The sequence below is a fragment of the Hibiscus syriacus genome, unplaced genomic scaffold, assembly GCF_006381635.1.
Source record: "Hibiscus syriacus cultivar Baekdansim isolate YM2019G1 unplaced genomic scaffold, ASM638163v2 tig00015152_pilon, whole genome shotgun sequence".
Classification (NCBI taxonomy): domain Eukaryota; kingdom Viridiplantae; phylum Streptophyta; class Magnoliopsida; order Malvales; family Malvaceae; genus Hibiscus; species Hibiscus syriacus.
The window spans coordinates 110206-129656 of NW_024062352.1; the positions used below are offsets into that span (position 1 = coordinate 110206).

The following is a 19451-nucleotide window of genomic DNA, read 5'->3' on the forward strand; positions in this document are numbered from 1 at the left end:
TTAACGCTCACATCCCTTTTGTGATGCTCGAACATGAGAATAACAATAATTTATTTACTACAAAGATCGTTTGTTTTGTGCCACAATCCAATAGCATGTAGAAGTCGGGGTACTTCTCGTGTGCACAATATGTATATCATATTTCAATTAATTTTCTAGTATTATAATCGTATAAAACATTATATTATACCGAAAATTATAAAGTTTGATAGTTGATTGCATGAACGAAACTCATGAAACATTCTCAACTTTGAAAATACTAAATTACAACGTTCGTTCGTATACAGTTTCACATAGCAATATGAAGTGAAGCTCAGATTCTGTCTGTACCGACCCATGTTTGATGCATCTTGTAAGATGCAATGGCATATGGATTTTCATCTCTCCAAATACTTGAAAAAGCATATAAAAATTTGATTTTAATAACACCGGACATATACTCGAATCCGAAATTCACCTCGAGTTTTCAGAGTAATCAAAATTCTTCGTCCATACCGATGTTGGACACTACTACGGACACTTGATTCTGCAAATAATATATATATTTTGATAGTATCTGTGTTAAACACTCTCCGAATCCGACACTTTGATCCATCCCGTAAGCTTGGAAACATGAAAAATAAGAGAAGCCGGGATAGATACTACTCACTGTCTTCCTTGAAATTGTTTCTTCTGCTTTCTACGCTGGTCGCGTAAACCTGGAACATCAGATAACAAAAATGTTAACAACATTCTCTTGAAAGTGAGTGCACAAACAGAAATCAAGAAAGAGAATACATACGTTTCTTCTCCTCTTTCCTTTTTCTTCTCAAATTCTCGACATTTCTTCGTTTTTGTGACATGTCTTTTCCATCCATGAGCACCTGAGAAATAGAGAGTTCACTGTTAGGAGTCGAAGCAAAATTGGACCCGATGACATGCTACTATGTTACCGGTTATCATCGTAATTAGTTGGATTCAATCTGGTATCTATCGTGGTTTCAAACATTAGAGAGACATTTCGGGTGCTATATATGATTCAACTTCCCATGTCAAGCACTTGATTCGCATTTTGGTACGGAAATAAATCCAATTCGTAAACAACAAGGTTTTCGGGGAAAAGAACAAAACTAGGCAAGTAAAAGTGAAACTAAAACATTAAATTCACTACCTCACGACCGGCACTCCGAAGTGCCTGTAGTGGTTCGACACAATCTTGACCTATAACCACCATCTTCCGTCTCTTGTTTTCACCCGGAACTAAGTTATCATCTCCCTTTTGCTTAGCCAATTCTTCAAATTGATGCTGTATAAGATGTGTAACACCAGCCTGGAAAAAAATAAACAGAACAGCATAAATTATAAGTTGTCTAATGCAATCAAAATTTCAGGAGAAAATGCACAGAGAAGTCGAATTCTGTCATGAAGCTTTTATGAAAACTTTCTATTGTTAACCAACTAAACGGTGTACATTTTAACAGCAAAACTTGTAAGATCAGAAAGTTACTCGCAAAATTGTGTAGGAAACACAGAACAGAAAAACGAGTAAAATGCCAAAAGAAACTGATAACAGTGCAAAAGAAACTGTTAAGAACTTACTGCAGTTGGATAACGATGTGAAAATGTTTTCGGACGTAGTGGTCGTGAAATTAATCCACCAAGTTCCTGCACAAAAAAAAAAGAAAAGTCAGAATTCAGAGTACAGTAAAATATTTCTCCGGCTCTTAATTTTTTCTCACAAGTACCCATAGATGACACTTATAATTGGCATATTTTCATATATGAGCCTGGGGATATGACCCTTCAAATACATGGGAAAACTTCGAAAAGTTAAAAATAAACGTCTTCGACATATACACCCAAGTCTGAGTTACATAGATTACAATGATTATTCATAGCATGTGAAACACCTGTTGTAACTTCTTCAAGTGAACAGAGCAGGCTTTCTTTTGCTTGAAATTCTTCACTCTTTCCTCCTCGCTGTCATAATTTTCAACTACTAATTCTAAAGACTCTGCACTACGTTCCAACCAGCTTTTATTTGCCCTTTCCTAAAGAAAAGAAAATTAATATTAAGATCGAAAATTAAATGTAAAATTCAAAGAGAACTTTTTTTGGGGGGGGGTGGGGGGTACCCACACGCCGCATTGTAGTGTAGCTTTTAAGATAGCTAAATTATTAAAATTTATATACCTGAGAGTCTTTCCGTGAGATCTTGTCGATTTGGCGTGCTACAGATAAACGTTTCATGACCTCTGGCATGTATGAGCTTTCTAATGGAAATCGTTTGATGCTTTCCTGCATATCAAAGACAATGCGATCATAAAGCATGTAAGTCAAAAATACACTAAGAATCTATTTAATTTAAAGAAGAATCGGGAACTCTTTTCTCCAAATCAGTACCTTAGAAAATGATTTGCAAAGAGAGGCAAACTTTGCAGAATCATTTGGTGAGATAAGAGCAATGCTGCACCCATCAGAGGAAGCTCTAGCAGTTCTTCCACTTCTATGGACATAAACCTAAATCCAAAAAAATTATAATCAAGATTGGGCCACAAGACTAGAAGAATATTAACTAAAACTTGCTGACGGGCATCAAATTTTGACATACTTCTGCCGAATGAGGAAGTTGATAGTGGACAACAGTTCGAACACCAGGAATATCAAGGCCCCTTGCTGCAACATCAGTGGCAACAAGAATTCCATGTTCATTTGCACGAAAACGGTCAATGGCCTGCATCAAAAAGAGAACCGACGTTAGGGGGTAATTTCAAGCAAAAACGATGGGAATAGTAAACGTAGTTATGGAAATGAAACCTTCAAGCGAGCTCGCTGCTGCATCTGAGCATGAAGTGTTGAAACATTGATGCCAAGGATGCGCAATATTGAAGAAATGTGACGCAAAGCTGCAATTGATGTACAAAAAACAATTGTTCTCCTTTCTCCATGAATACTCAAAATGTAATACAGATAGGCATCTTTATCTTCTTCCCTGCATCTGGGAAATTCATGATAAACGAATTATTTTGCTACTTTAAGAAGATACTTCTATAACATAAATGCAGATGTATTATTCTAATTTTCAAATCAGCATCTTTGATCTTTAGTCACAATAAATCAAATGGAATGTAGGTCTATGAGAAAATTAATAATAACAATAATAACAAAATATAGGTAAAGCACTTACTCGATAAAAGATTCCTCAAGGTTCTTTGCTAAAATTGATGCATTTGTCAAATCAACAATAGCAGCATTGGGTTTCATTCCTGCTCGCTCGGATAGAATTTCTATAGAATTCAGCCCCTCTGTGGACTGCTTGGATTTTAATGAACCACGCTTTAGCTTCCTACGAAAATCAGCAGAAAGTGATAAAGTTGCTGAAAACACAAATGTTTGTCTCTTTTTCCTTGATAAGCTTGAAACTGTAACACAATTCTGTGTGTTTTGAGATTGTCCTTCCGTAGCACCTTTGGTCATAGGGAGCATTTCAATTATTGACTGTAACTCACAAAAATGTCCCGCTTCAACCATTCGATCAGCCTCATCCAATACAAAGAAAGATAATGAATGCAACTGCCACAATAAAAAAGAGAGTGAAATGGTGTTCGACTTTAACCAACTCAAATTCCAAAATAAAACACTTGAAACAAAATTCAGTTGCTTTGAACAAAAATCATTTCACTTCTAACCTCAACAAGATGTTTTTCTCCCCCTGAGATAAGCTCCCATAATCTCCCTGGAGTTCCAACAATTATCTCAGGCCTTGTTTTTAATAGCCGTTCTTGCTTCTCTGCGGACATGCCCCCGACAATAGGAACCACTCTAACATTGATATCCTTGCCAAACTCCTTAAGATGATCGGTAACCTGGAGAAAGGAAATAAAAATATTTAAAACTTCAACTTGATTGAGTAAAACAGGAACAGAATAACATCATAGTCATTCTCAAAGCACAATGATTTTTCATCAAATCATGGTTAAGTTTTGCATTTTGATGCTTACAGTTGCAGCAAACACTTAACAAGCTAGGTGCTGCAAATGAGTATATGAAGCTGCTGAAGCCACTATAAATAGAATCCTAAGGGCTGAGGCTTCTGCATAATAAAAGCAGTGGACTGTGAAAATAAGGTAAGGCCTCCACGGTCCACATGTCCAAATTTATAAAGCTCTAACATTCGGCTTTTAATAGACTAAATAAAAAATTGTTTATTCTTATCCAACCATACTGGCAACTGAGACAGCCCTATGGGGTGGAAAAGGCTTGGTGCACTCTGTGCGGGAAACTAAGATACTTAACAAAAGCAACAATAAGACAATTATTAATACCTGGAGAGCAAGTTCCCTAGTAGGAGTAATGATAAGAGCTCGCAAAACACCTTTTGGAGCATACTTTGCTGCTTCCTCCCCCTTCTCCTCGAGCATGTTTGCAGCTTTTTCCCGTTCTTCTAAGAGACGTTGGAAAATGGGCAGGCCAAAGGCTAGTGTTTTCCCAGATCCCGTCTCAGCAGCACCAATAACATCCTATCCCATACAAGAATTACCATCACCATGAAAGAGATATCATTGTTGACCATAAAGCGTTTCAAACAAGAATCTAGACAAACCTTTCCTTGATGAGCTGCAGCAGGAATACAAGCTCTCTGTATTGGAGTAGGTTCCTTGAACCCAATCCGAGATATTGATTTCATAAGCAGAGGGTGAAGTCTCAACTCATTCCATTCATAAAATTCAGGGTAAGTTTCATCCTCATTAGGCATCTCTTCTTCCTCATTGTCTTTGTTGTCAATAACTGCAAATGCAATTATAATATTGGGTTCATAACATCTTCCATTACATCGAGTATTAACCCGGAAATCAACAAGAGCCCAACCATCACTGACATGTTAACAACTTGAAGTAACAAACTATTCTAAAGCACACCAGTAGCCCAGTAACTTATTACTGCAAGGGGTGAGCACTCGATTGAGTCGAGTCGAATAAAAAAATTCGAGTTGACGAGTCCTACTTTATAACTCAAACTTTATTTGAAATTTTTTCGAGTCAAGTCGAGTTATTCGAGTTTTAGTTTAAATTTAGTTGTAAATGTTTATAATATTATGGTTCTATTTTATTCCAATGTAAACGGTTTTCTATAACCATATGCAATATACATATATATTTTTTCATATTTTTTATGTGATATACATATATCATACAGAGTTGACTCAAACTTGAAAACCAGATCACTAATTACTAAAAATTTCGAGTTAATCGAGTTCTATTTAATAACTTGACTCGAATTTGAAATTTTTTCGAGTTGAGTCGAAAAAATCAGTTTTCCAAGTCGAGTTTTGCTTACCCTTAATTAATTCCCAAAAGGCTAACAAAAGGATGTAAACGTGTTGAATTAAGCTTAATGTTGGCACACAAGCAAAAGGGACTTAGAAGTAGAAAATGCCTGTTAATTAAACAACTTTTACCAAATAAACACACTTAATAGTTTAATAAGTGGGTTAAAACCGAAATACTTGAAGCACTAACCAGTTGCAGGCTCATCCTCTTGTTGAACAGCCTTTGTCTTATTCTTCTTACTCTTCTTTTTCTTTTTTTTGGCCTTGGCATTCTTCTCCTCTGCCATTCCTTCTGCAGGATCAGCTTCAACATCTTCACCAGAACCCTCAGTGAAGTCCTCAAGTTTTTGTTTCTTTTTTTTCTTATTAGATATTTTCTTCTTAACTCCAGGCCCGTCTAAACCATATTCAGATTCGTTAATCTCTTCAAGGGAAAGAAAGCCTGCATTCATCAAAATCAACAAAAGTTACAAACTAGGAACAAGCTCCAACCCTGCAACCGTAACCTTGTAACAATCATATTTTCAGAATGGCAAGACACTCATGGTATTAAATTGCGGCCGCAACGCAGTGTAACGGCCGCATCGTAACGGTTTTAAAGGTCACCGCGACGCAATATTAAGGCAACGCAACTGCCCGTGACAACCGCAACACGTTCAAAAATCACGCCCACGACAGCCGCAACATGTTACGTAACGTCCGTAGCATCCGCAACCGTTACACCGACAGATGCCACAGCCGCTATTTTATACTATGAAGACACTAGACAACTACAGCATTGTCTCTTTACTAACCTTATTACATCATTGCTTCACATTGAAAACATAAAAACCACCAACATGGTCAAAACATAATATCCACCAGTATGATAAAAATCACTTTGATTAACTTAGTTTATAATTTTGAAGTCCAATCCCTTAAAAACAACAAAGATAAACTGAACACATAATAAGCTCCAGCACCTAAAACCCCATAAACACAAACATCCCTTCAGCTCCAAAACCAATGTTAAGTAACAAATAGATAAAAACATTTACTAAGCCAAATTACTTCGTTGTTAAAATTAAAACAAACGAAATAATTCAAACTAATAATAACCAAGCTCTAAAGTTTAACACGTTCTAACAAAACGAAAGACATGGAATCTTGCTGTTTTAGTATGGCCTAACCTCCATCGAGGTCCCCGGAGCCAATGAAGAGAGAGAAGGCGTCGTCTTCTTCTTCGTTGGGAAGGGAAGAGTTCCAAGGGAGCGAGTCGAGTCTTTCAAGTTCTGGGTCATGTTTTGTTCTCTTTCTCTTTTTTCTTTTCTTCTCTGGAAGTGAAACGGGTTCCTTTTCTTCATGTCGTTGCGGCGGTAAAAGAGCCGCCATGGCTGTGAAGGTTTTGGTCCGCCGAAATAATGGTTCTTAAAACAAAAATCGGGGAGAAGGTTTTGGTTTGGTTTTATAAGATCGTTCTATGCTTTAGCCTGTGCCGTTTCATTATGTTTTTAATGCTTTACATGATATGTTTGTAACATAAAATTTAGACTAAACTACATCATATATCACTAAAGTTTTATATTATTTAAATAAAAAATTATTTTTTAATTATAATATTATATTTTGATTTTGGATTATTAAAATTTTAACAACACGTCAATAGACACATAAAAAATGTTGTTTTCGCAATCGATATTTAATATTATAATTGGAGAAATTAAAAGTTCAATGGTATATAGATTGTTCTAATAAGTGTATTAACACATAATGTGATTAGCATATAATGGTAGTTTGAGATGAAATTAAAATGTTCAAAAGTTTAGAGACCAATTTAGAATGAAGATCATAATTTGGTGATAAAATTAGAATATTAAAAAGTTTGAAGAAATTTAGAATAAAATAAAAACATTTAAAAGTTTAGGACTAATTTAAATGAGTATAATAATTTGAGGATATACGAGACAATAACTCAAAATGAAAATATAAACATAAAATAAATTTGTGAGATTAACATTAACAAGAAAATATTAAATATACATTCTTAGATTTATTATTAGTTTTTAATCTCTCAACTGATTAATTTAGATATGATATTATATGACGACTCTTCTAATCTAATTTATTATATTCATAATGTCAATTTTTAAATTTTTAATCTTATTTAAGAGATATATTGTATCATCTTACTATGTCAACTAATTGTCAATATTAAAACTCATCAAATAATCTCTTAGAGATTAAGAGCATGAATATTTGCGTGTGTGTTGTCAATTATTTAAAAATATTTTAAATATTTTAATGTTTATATTAAAAGACAATGTCTGGACCTCGATCTTTCAGTGATCGGAACGTCAAAAGTGGTCGGCCAGTTGATGCTTCTTTCATTGACCGTGATCTATGACCATTACTGGAAACAAATCCCCGTGAGAAAACTTGTTGGTGGGATACAATTTGTGTATGCAACTTCACTTTTGCTTGACCTCATTTTGGTAAAACAGATCAACGCGCATGTTTTTCAAATACCGAACGAAGTGTTTGCACTCTGTTTTTGTGGTTTAGCTGAAACTATTGAACAGTTCAAGATCCTCGAGGCTGTGAAGGTCTTTCAATTCCTTTTTGGCAACACAGTTAGCGGATTTTGGGGCGTTGGATTGGCTGGTTTGCTTGGGATAAAATCTGGGGATTATTCAAGCTTGCCTGTTGGAATTTTGAACAGTTTATTGCAGCATTGTTGCCTTTAGGATGGATTCATCAATTGCCGATGTATCATCCTGTTGAGAAGGAAATCAATAAATGTATTGAAGAAATTGAAAGGTTTGAAGAGTTAGTCCAGTAAGAATCCGAGGTACGGAAGCTACAAGTTATTCCTTCGTTATTCAACTCAGGATAAACTTTGTTGATGCTCAACTAGAGATACACAGATTTGATGGTGCCTCACACATGTTCTGATATGCATGATGTATCCACACGAGGACATTGAATTCATTGACTCGCCTTAATAATAAGAGAGTGTTGTTCTTTTAAGTTTGAGAGATTGTGTTGTGCATGGATAATATGTATATTTTCAATAATTAAGAAGCACTATAAAAATATATACCCAATCTTATTTACCCAATGCCAAAAAGATCAAATTAATAAAAATTAAAAATGATTAAGTGAATTGTATAATTTTAACCTCTATTGATTATTGCAAAGGTATTGTTATGTTTATTTGCTAAAAGAGTATAAAACGAAGTTATATAGATATTTATCCTATGTATATTAGAAGTTGAAACCAACTTAATAAAAAGATTAAGATGATAAGAAGTAATAGTGGTGGTGAATACATTGAAGCATTTGATGAATATTATTCACAACATGGTATTATTCACAGAGTAACACAATCTGTAACATCCTCAATACCGGGTTAGTGATCAAATTGTAAAGTTTCAGAATTTGGTGACTAGAGTAGAACCATGGATTAGTTCATTGATTTATTTGGAAATAAATCATAAAAGTTGTTAGTAATTATTAGATGAATTGAAGGGCAAAAGGGTCATTTGACAAGGAATATTTTTTTATTTTCCTTATAAGATAAGGAAACCACGTGGGAAGATAGAAAGGTTCCAGAGTTCTCTTCTCTTCTCTTCTTCATACGTGAAGGCTTTACTCAAAGGTGAGTTTATTTGTTTGTTGATTAATTATTGATTTTAAGGTTGGGTTATGATCATTAGATGATAATTAAGCTTAAGGAAAGCTTAATTTGTTCTAAAACAACAAGATGAAATATATAGAAGAGATTAAAGAAAATGAGTTTTTAGATGAATTTCTGGAAAGGAGTTAATAAGTGAAATTTGAGAAGGAATTTGACTTGTCATCAGTAAGAATAAGAGATATATGAAGTTAGAAATGACTAATAACAAAGTTGAAAGTTTAGCAAGATTCTTAAAAATTAAGAATCATGATGAGATATGGAAGATAAAGATGGTTTATGGATATAAGTTGGTTTAAGTAATGGTAATTGAGTTTAATGACATGATAGGGGCTTAAAATAGAAGTATTAAGCTGAAAAGAGTGGATTTTCGGGCATAAAAATGAATTTTGGGCTATGTGCATCGATGTAAATTCAATGTGTACCGATGCATCAAGGGTATTTCCAGAAATTGTTAGTGTGTATCGATGCACAGGAAGTGCATCGATGCACCCATTAAAAATGGAAACATCGAATACAGTTAGTGCATCGATGCACCCCCTTAAAATGAAAACATCGAAGGTGATTGGTGTATCGATGCATGGGTAGTGCATCGATGCACATGTTAAAGAATGCATCGATGTACTGTAGAATGTATCGATGCACTTCAAGAAGAAATTGAAATAGACATTTCTTGTGGTCTAAGAAATGATAGATTAGAATATATCAATTGGATACTGATATGTATCAATGTATGATTATATAGATATCGAGCACGAACAAGTTCCGGAGCGATTATCAAGTCAAGGTTCAATCAAAAGAAAGGAAATCATAAAAACGGTATTGACTAGTGAGGCCAGGTGAGTGCATATGATTATAATATATGATTATATGGAAATTAGACTTGCGATAAGTCTATTTTCATGTTCTGAATTTTTGAACGCATGAAACTAAGTATAGTTGGTAGCCGTTAGTATGTGAATATGTATTGTTATGTTCTTTTCTATGTGATATGATTTATGTGATGATGTGACTCTGTGATATAAGTTATATGATCATAAACTATGTAAATAATAATGAATTATGTAATGACAAGATAAAGTGATATAAGTTATGTGGTATAGATATAAATGATTATATGAACATGTAATATAAGTGATGTGATGAGGATCTATGTTTTTATATGTCTATGAGAAGTATGTGCTATGTGATGTATATATGAGCTATGTGATCCTATGAGAATATGAAAAGCGATATGTGAACATGTGAATTATATGAAAAGTGATATAAATTATATGAAAAGAAGCCATATGTCTACATGTATATGTGAAAGAAGCTATGAGCTTATATGAACATGTGATATGAAAATTGTATAGTGAAATGAGATAAGTGAAAATGCCCATGTTATGTGTATTGAGAACTAGAGGAATAGTTGGCATGCCAAGAGTTGAGGGTCTACGCGGTCCTTCGGGACATAGTGGTCCTTCGGGACATATGTGTTATATGTAGTCCTTTGGGACATCTACGTGGTCCTTCGGGACAAATTCTATGCTCCCCTAGTGGGAATTATATGAGTTGTGGTAATAGCATAGTGCACAACCTCAATAGACTCACATATCTACAGTTCTCACATGTGTACATAGGCTAATAAGAGATAACATTGAATACAATGTATGTGATATATATATGTTTTGTGATATGAATTATATGATATGATATATGTGTGGGTTAATGATTATTGTATATGTTATAAGATATATGATATGAACATAATAGATCATATAAACAAGAGAATAGAAATATAAATGGTAATAATATGATAATGATAAGAAATAAGATAATTATATGCATGTGTGGATTTTATATATGAATGGATATATGTTTGGGTATGATGTGATAGCAATAATTGTTCTTACATGATTACAAGTTATAGTTTACATTATACATTTATTGCCTCACTAAGCCATAGACTTAGCGTGTTAGTGATTTACACGTAGGTTTCAAGAGGAGTGAAGAGCAATGTGGAACAAAACAGGTCAGTTTTCCTTACCGAATGTCATATCAGAAAAGAGGTGAATAATATGTCTTTTGTATATAAAGTTCTAGTTGGCATGTATTCAAAAGAATATATTGTATAAGCTCTGAATAGTTTTGTAAACGTTTTGAATAAGTTATATGCATATGAATAAGTGAATTATGCATGCTCTGATCGGTTTTTACAATAATGTAAATGTATTTGATGTAAGTTAGTCATTTATATGTTATAAAAGTTTTAAATTACTCCTTATTTTATACAAGTAAATGTTTTGAAAAGTCAATGTGACACCTCGGACTCGTATTCGGGTCGGATACGGGTTGGGGTATTACATTTAATGGTATAAGAGCTATGGTTTAGCCGATTCTAGGCTTAAATCGAAGTCAAATGAGGTTTAAAAATGTACATGTCAACTAAAAGTGAAAATTTCTGATCTGATAGTGTAAGGAGTATGATGTCTTGCTAATAGAATAAGATTTGTATGATATAGTAGGAATTTATTATAGAAATTGTCAAAGTAAAGTAAATCGATAGCTGACAAATCTGATGGTGATGGTAATTCACCTGGCCTGGCCAGGCAGGACGAAGAGCGGAAACCTCAGAAAGTGTCTTATAAGATTAAAGGTTAATTTCAGAAAGTTGAAATCATATTAGAATAGTGATAAAAGATCTTTATTGTTTTGAATCGGAAAAGCGATATGTATTAGTTTTGTTAGTATGTGGATAAGATAGAATATGGTGAACAAGTGTTACCATAAGACCGTTAAAAAGATCAAATGACGTGGTGAGTACTTATAGAAGAGCTCGAGAATAAGTGCATCAGTGACAAGAGTATAAGATATAGAAAGCCAGAGTTTATGAGTTGAAACAAAGAATAGTGTTGTACATAAGCAAAAGTGTGGATATGATAAGAGATTGCATTTTAGAAGGAAAAAGTTAGTGTTGGTTAACAAGAATATGTGATGGGAATGTACTGGAAGTATAAGATTGTAAGATATTGTCAGGATATGATAACCAAATATAAAATGGATATGGATACATTTGTATATTTGAGTAAAGCTGAGGATTGATAAGAATAGTTTGAGAATGTGTATATCGATAATTAGTTTGTAAGACAAAGGAAGTCATAATGTTGAGTTTGAACAACGGAAATTTCAAGATGTATGAGAATAGAGGTGAAATTGACAAGTTAAGTAAACGAATTTTGAGATAATTTCGATGGGAAATGATGTATATGATTGGTTGACTAGGGCTTGTGCCCTAGATTGAACAGATGTTATTGACTAGATATCAGAGTAAAAGTGATAGAGTTATAAGATTAGAGGAAAATATAAAGTGGAGTAAATCAATTATGATGTGAATCTGAATATAGTTGTGTATTCTGATCAGATAGCTATGATGTAAAAAAGGAGATAAGTATTTGCATGAAACCTTAAGGAAGTAAAATACAAGTATAAGAAATGATAAAGAATGAAGTTCTATATAAGAAATGGGTTATCAAAGTTATGAGGATGCAATGGAGATTGGTACATAGAGATGAGTATAGATGATAAGACAAGAGTATGTGAACATGAAAGGAAAGATATGATTTGTGTATAAGGAATAAATAAAGGAATAATGGAATAAAAGAAGGAAATATTAAGTAAAGAACAGTGTTTTGAAAACCGGACCGGACCGGCCGGTTCAACCGGGAATCGTTGCCTAGTTCGGTTCAATCTACACCGGTTAAACCGCTACTAGTGAACCGGCCAGAACCGATGAACCGTTCGAACTGGACCGGCTGAAAACCGGAAAAAACCGAAAATTTTGTTTTTTTTTAAATTAAACCAAATGACGTCATTTGTTAAACGAGCCAAGTCAGACTCGAGTATTGCTGAGCTCGACTTGAACTTGAAAACTTTAAAAGTAAGCTCAACTCGACTCAAACTCATGAGTTAAAAATTATCAAGTTCAACTCAAACTTGAAATATAATATTGAAACTTGAACTCAAAAAGGCTTGAACTCAAAAAAAATTTAGAAGCTCGATTGAAGCCTAAAATTCGAGCTTGATTGAAGTGAAAGAATAGTTCACTCAATGCTCACCAAAAGGCTCCATGATTTTGAATGCCAAATTACCTCTATTATTTATAGAAGTTAGTTGCGATGCTCTTCTATGTTTCTTAGCCATGTGAGATTGTTTTGTTCTCATATTTTTACTCTTTAGACTTTTGGGATGCTCTTCTATGTTTCTTAGCCATGTGAAATTGTTTTAAAAAAAATTAAACCAAACAATATCATTTTGTTATATTTTTTTAGCCCCAAATTTATTTTTTAATTATAGTTATATAATTATATTTATTATTTAATATGTTTTACCTTAAATATTATGTTGTAGTTAATTTGAATCATTTTGTTTCACTTGATTTTATGGTTTTTAACTTATATATGTCACGACTTGCTTTGAATATGACTTGTGATATAAAAAATTATTTTTTATTAAATATTTTTGTTATTTTTATTTAATTTTTTAAATAATTATTATGTCGTCCGGTTCTTCCGACCATGTCGTCCGGTTCTTCCGACCGGTCGGGCCGGTTTGACTGGTTGAACCAGTGAACCGGTAGCATGGTCGGTTCGCTAACCGGTCCGGTTCTGAAAACCTTGGTAAAGAAAGTAGCATGAGAACATTAGAAGATATTTTCTTATTGATATGTTCAGTGAAAATTCGAGGACGAATTTTCTTTAAAGGAGGGGAGATTTGTAACATCCTCAATATCGGGTTAGTGATCAAATTGTAAAGTTTCATAATTTGGTGACTAGAGTATAACCATGGATTAGTTCAATGATTTATTTGGAAATAAATCATAAAAGTTGTTAGTAATTATTAGATGAATTGAAGGGCAAAAGGGTTATTTGACAAGGAAGATTTTTTTTATTTTCCTTATAAGATAAGGAAACCACGTGGGAAGATAGAAAGGTTCCAGAGTTCTCTTCTCTTCTCTTCTTCCTTCTTCATGCGTGAAGGCTTGACTCAAAGGTGAGTTTCTTTGTTTGTTGATTAATTATTGATTTTAAGGTTGGGTTATGATCATTAGATGATAATTAAGCTTAAGGAAAGCTTAATTTGTTCTAAAACAACAATATGAAAGATATAGAAGAGATTAAAGAAAATGTGTTTTTAGATGAATTTCTGGAAAGGAGTTAATAAGTGAAATTTGAGAAGGAATTTGACTTGTCATCACTAAGAATAAAAGATATATGAAGTTAAAAAGGATTAATAACAAAGTTGAAAGTTTAGCAAGATTCTTAAAATTTTAAGAATCATGATGAGATATGAAAGATAAAGATGGTTTATATGATATAAGTTGGTTTAAGTAATGGTAATTGAGTTTAATGACATGATAAGGGATTAAAATAGAAGTATTAAATTAAAAAGAGTGGATTTTCGGGCATAAAAATGAATTATGGGCTATGTGCATCGATGCACATTTAATGTGTACCGATGCATCAAGGGTATTTCCAGAAATTGCTAGTGTGTATCGATGCACAGGAAATGCATCGATGCACCCATTAAAAATGGAAACATTGAATGCAGTTAGTGCATCGATGCATAAGGAGTACATCGATGCACCTCCTTAAAATGAAAACATCGAAGGTGATTGGTGTATCGATGCATGGTTAGTGCATCGATGCACATGTTAAAGAATGCATCGATGCACTTTAGAATGTACCGATGCACTTCAAGAGGAAATTGAAATAGACATTTTTTGTGGTCTAAGAAATGATAGATTAGAATATATCAATTGGACACTGATATGTATCAATGTATGATTATATAGATATCGAGCACGAACAAGTTCCGGAGTGATTATCAAGTCAAGATTCAATCGAAAGAAAGGAAATCATAAAAACGGTATTGACTAGTGAGACCAGGTGAGTGCATAAGATTATAGTATATGATTATATGGAAATTAGATTTACGATAAGTATATTTTCATGTTCTGAATTTATGAACGCATGAAACTAAGTATAGTTGGTAGCCGTAAGTATGTGAATATGTATTGTTATGTTCTTTTCTATGTGATATGATTTATGTGATGGTGTGCCTCTATGATATAAGTTATATGATCATAAACTATGTAAATAATAATGAATTATGTAATGACAAGAGAAAGTGATATAAGCTATGTGGTATAGATATATATGATTAAATGAACATGTAATATAAGTAATGTGATGAGGATCTATGTTTTTATATGTTTATGAGAAGTTTTTGCTATGTGATGTATATATGATCTATGCGATCCTATGAGAATATGAAAAGAGATATGTGAACATGTGAATTACATGAAAAGTGATATGAATTACATGAAAAGAAGCCATATGTCTACATATATATGTGAAAGAAGCTATGAGCTTATATGAACATGTGATATGAAAAATGTATAGTGAAATGAGATAAGTGAAAATGCCCATGTTATGTGTATTGAGAGCTAGAGGTATAGTTGACATGCCAAGAGTTGAGGGTCTACGCGGTCCTTCGAGACATAGTGGTCCTTCGGGACATATGTGTTATATGTAGTCCTTTGGGACATCTACGTGGTCCTTCGGGACAAATTCTACGCGCCCCTAGTGGGAATTATACGAGTTGTGGTGATAGCATAGTGCACAACCTCAATAGACTCACATATCTACAGTTCTCACATGTGTACATGGGCTAATAAGAGATAACATTGAATACAATGTATGTGATATATATATGTTTTGTGATATGAATTATATGATATGATATATGTGTGGGTTAATGATTATTGTATATGTTATAAGATATATGATATGAACATAATATATCATATAAACAAGAGAATAGAAATATAAATGGTAATAATATGATAATGATAGGAAAGAAGATAATTATGTGTATGTGTGGATTTGATATATGAATGGATATATGTTTGGGTATGATGTGATAGCAGTAATTGTTCATGCATGATTACAAGTTATAGTTTACATTATATATTTATTGCCTCACTAAGTCATAGACTTAGCGTGTAAGTGATTTACACGTAGGTTTCAAGAGGAGTGAAGAGAAATGTGAAACAAGACATGTCAGTTTTTCTTACCGAATGTCAGATCAGAAAAGAGGTGAATAATATGTCTTTTTGTATAAAAAGTTCTAGTTGGCATGTATTCAAAAGAATATATTGTATAAGCTCTGATTAGTTTTGTAAACATTTTGAATAAGTTATATGTAGATGAATAAGTGAATTATGCATGTTCTGATCGGTTTTTACAATAATGTAAATGTATTTGATGTAAGTTAGTCATTTATATGTTATAAAAGTTTTAAATTACTCCTTATTTTATACAAGTAAAATTTTGAAAAGTCAATGTGACACCTCGAACTCGTATTCGGGTCGGATAAGGGTTGGGGTGTTACACAATCATACTCTTCTCGATCAGATGGAGTAGCCAAAAAGAAAATCGAACTCTAAAAGAAATAATGAACGCAACACTATGAAGTTATGAGTTGTCACTGACCAAAGGGTTAAATCGAGATCAAGTTAAGAAAATATATAAAGGAATGAAACTAAAGCCTATGAAATTTAAAGGTTTTATGTGAAGAAAAACCTACCTAGTTGACAGGAGATCCCAAGATCTAAGTTTGAAGGGACAATATAATTGCATCAATTATGTACAATCTCGAATCAAAAAAGCTCAAGATTCAAGCTCGAATCAAGTTAGATTCAAGCTCAAGTGCTCACCGCACGGCTACGTAAATTAAACCATTGAGTTTGGGCTTTAATTTATAGGATCGCTTGTGGAGCACTTGATTATATCTTAAAGATGTGGGATATAAGGCCACATGTTGTGAGTGAGATATACGACAAGAACTCCGCCCTCTTACCCGTGCTCTTTACCCTCATTGCAAAAGTTGAAAGCACAACAAGTCTCATCTGGAAATAAGAGCTCTAAATCGTGAATGCCATGAATTTACAGCTCAAAGCTTCAATTAAATTATCATCCAGGGTTCCATACGGGTTTCATGTCACGTTTATAGACGCCAAGTCCTTGGAAAATCAAGCTTAGTTAACCGTAAATTAAGAGTACCAAAAAAAAAGCTTTACTATACAGGGAAATTTTTGCCAGAGTCTCATGGGAAATCAATTTTTTGGGGTTGAGTAAAGAGTTTTTTTACCCTATCTAGCTTGTAGCTTTTTAGCAATTTAGCTATAGAATTTGAGCTCAGGCTCAGCCCTCAGGAGGTTCTGTTTCCTTTATTTGATACAGTTCCAAAGTGTAGACAAAACAGAATAGAGTTTGCCTAACACCCTGTTCGGATCCACGTTCCTGGTCATCGTCACGCAGTTTTGTTTCCTGATTATTTCGATAGTTTTTACGCCTGTTAACAACATAAAAATAATGGGAAATAAGTATGGAGATGTAAATGATGTTATGAAACAGTGGGGGTTGGATTAATTGGACCTTTCATGTTGGTGACAACATTTTGACTCTTCTTTCATAGCCATCGCAGTCCATTTTAACCTTGACTTCAACTGTGTGAGAAATTTTGACATAATTAGTAGAAAAGTGGAGTTTTGCAGGTGATTTTTTGAATTGTTGATTCAAAGAATAAGAAATGTACCTGTATTGGCTTGCATTTACTCCTCCTTTCGGAGACAATGCAAAAGTTTGAAATATAATCGAGAGCCCTCATGTTTGTTGCATAAAGCTTGAGGATACAAAAAACAGAGAGTTGAAGAGAGAAAAAGAAAACCAAAGAAACGTGGATAGTGGACAGGTATTCAAGCCCGTGTTTTAGAAATGGAGTATTAGCATTTTAGGACCTGTTATATTTGTAATCTTCTGATTTCGTCATTAATCAATGTTTACGTTTTTATTATTTGGGTTGTTAATTTATTTTTATTTTATGTTTTGATCACCGTTTGTTTTGATAATAGACCTATTGATTGATTTGACCAAATGTGATTTATTAGTTTATTTACATATAAACCCTTGTTAATTTCATTTTGCATAATTTGTATGTTACCTTCATGTACATAACTTAACTCCTATCACATAATCGAGTTTAAGGTTTATGGTTTATAGGTTAGGGTTTAGGGTTTATGGTATACTCTAATATGTGCTTAATTAAATGGGCTTTTATTTTTCTTTTAGTACCCTATCACATAATTAGATTAAGGGTTTAGGGTTTAGGGCTTAGATTTAGGGCTTAGGGTTTAGGATTTATAGTTTAAGGTTTATAGTTTATAGTTTAGAGTTTAGGGTTTAAGGTGTAATCTAACATGTGCTTAATTAAATGGACTTTTATTTTTCTTTTAGTAATATACAATGTAACAATTGGACTTGGGTTGCTTAATTAAAAAAATAAAAAAATGAGGGTAGTTGTATTATAGAATTTTTAATATATTTTTAAAATTTTATAATTATCAATAATATATTTTTAATAAATTTTTATAATGTAATTTTAAAAAATCTAAAATTATAATATAACATTTTTTCGAGCTACTAACGAGCTTTTCGAGTCGAATATCAAGTAGCTCGTTTCGGCTCGTTAAGAGCTCGAGTCGAGTCCATTCGATCCGAGTATTTATCGAGCCTTGATCCAGTCGATCTCGAGTAGCTCGCGATCTGTCTCGTCTCATTTACAACCCTACTCTCCTCCCAAGTATATTCCTATGATGTAAATAGTGATTGAAGTGGTATAATTAAACAAAGCTTTTAATGATCATTGTGTGCTTTGGTGAGCCAAACAATATAAGTCACCTATGTGAGAGTAAATTGGGGTTGCTTCAAGAAAATCATTAAACATAATTGTTTCAAATTCTTGTAGAACTAGACGATGTTGACTTTAAGGACATACCCATAAGAACTAAAATTCTTGTTAGATAGATAGTTGTATGAAGTATATCATTGTTTTCACAAACGACAGAACAATTCAAGGGCATAACGTCTACTGTTTGGGCAGTAAAGTAAATATACTATTACAAGGAGAGGTTCTAAAGAGGATACCTACTTATCTTATGCAACTATCAATCGTAGAGTCTATCACCACATCGAGTCAAAAGATTTTTGTTTATCAAATCTTCAATTTCATTCATGTGGGAGATTGTTGGAAAAATGTGTTGAATTCATTGAAGAATTTGATAATTGAATTTTCCTTAAATATAACATATTTATTTGAATATTTCAAATTAAAAAGATATTGAGTGAATTCTTTAGAATTCGAATATTATTAGGATAATATTTTATTATTTAAGGATTTATATTCGATTGAAAACATGGATATATTATTTATATATCTATATTCGATTAAATACAAATATATTATTTATGAATTCAATCTTTTTATTTTTCATAAATAATATATTTATATTTGATATTATCCATATCATTCTCAGATTAACACGATTTTTTCTAACAAATAGTAATTTTGAAATTAAGAGATTTGAAA

General features: G+C 33.0%; 1 protein-coding gene across 1 annotated transcript; it reads right to left on the minus strand.

Annotated features, from left to right (window-relative positions):
* Positions 1-382: 382 nt before the first annotated feature.
* LOC120207722 (DEAD-box ATP-dependent RNA helicase 13-like) lies at positions 383-6712 on the minus strand. Its single transcript, XM_039207146.1, has 15 exons — positions 6478-6712; positions 5499-5750; positions 4583-4767; positions 4305-4499; positions 3669-3845; positions 3167-3552; positions 2797-2977; positions 2591-2713; positions 2383-2499; positions 2173-2277; positions 1890-2030; positions 1579-1644; positions 1151-1309; positions 782-863; positions 383-698 (listed from the first exon to the last, which is right to left on the minus strand). Exons 1-15 carry the CDS (start codon positions 6677-6679, stop codon positions 646-648), a joined length of 2424 nt encoding a protein of 807 aa, XP_039063077.1. The 5' UTR covers positions 6680-6712; the 3' UTR covers positions 383-645.
* Between the last annotated feature and the right edge of the window lie 12739 nt (positions 6713-19451).

Bases quoted from the DNA above. Each gene is read 5' to 3' on its own strand.
- LOC120207722 (XM_039207146.1), bottom strand. From the start codon at position 6,679: ATGGCGGCTCTTTTACCGCCGCAACGACATGAAGAAAAGGAACCCGTT. The intron at 4,500-4,582 runs GTTTGTCTAGAT...TGTATGGGATAG, and splicing joins CTGCAGCTCATCAAGGAAAG to GATGTTATTGGTGCTGCTGA. The intron at 3,846-4,304 runs GTATTAATAATT...TCCTTTCTCCAG, and splicing joins CTAGGGAACTTGCTCTCCAG to GTTACCGATCATCTTAAGGA.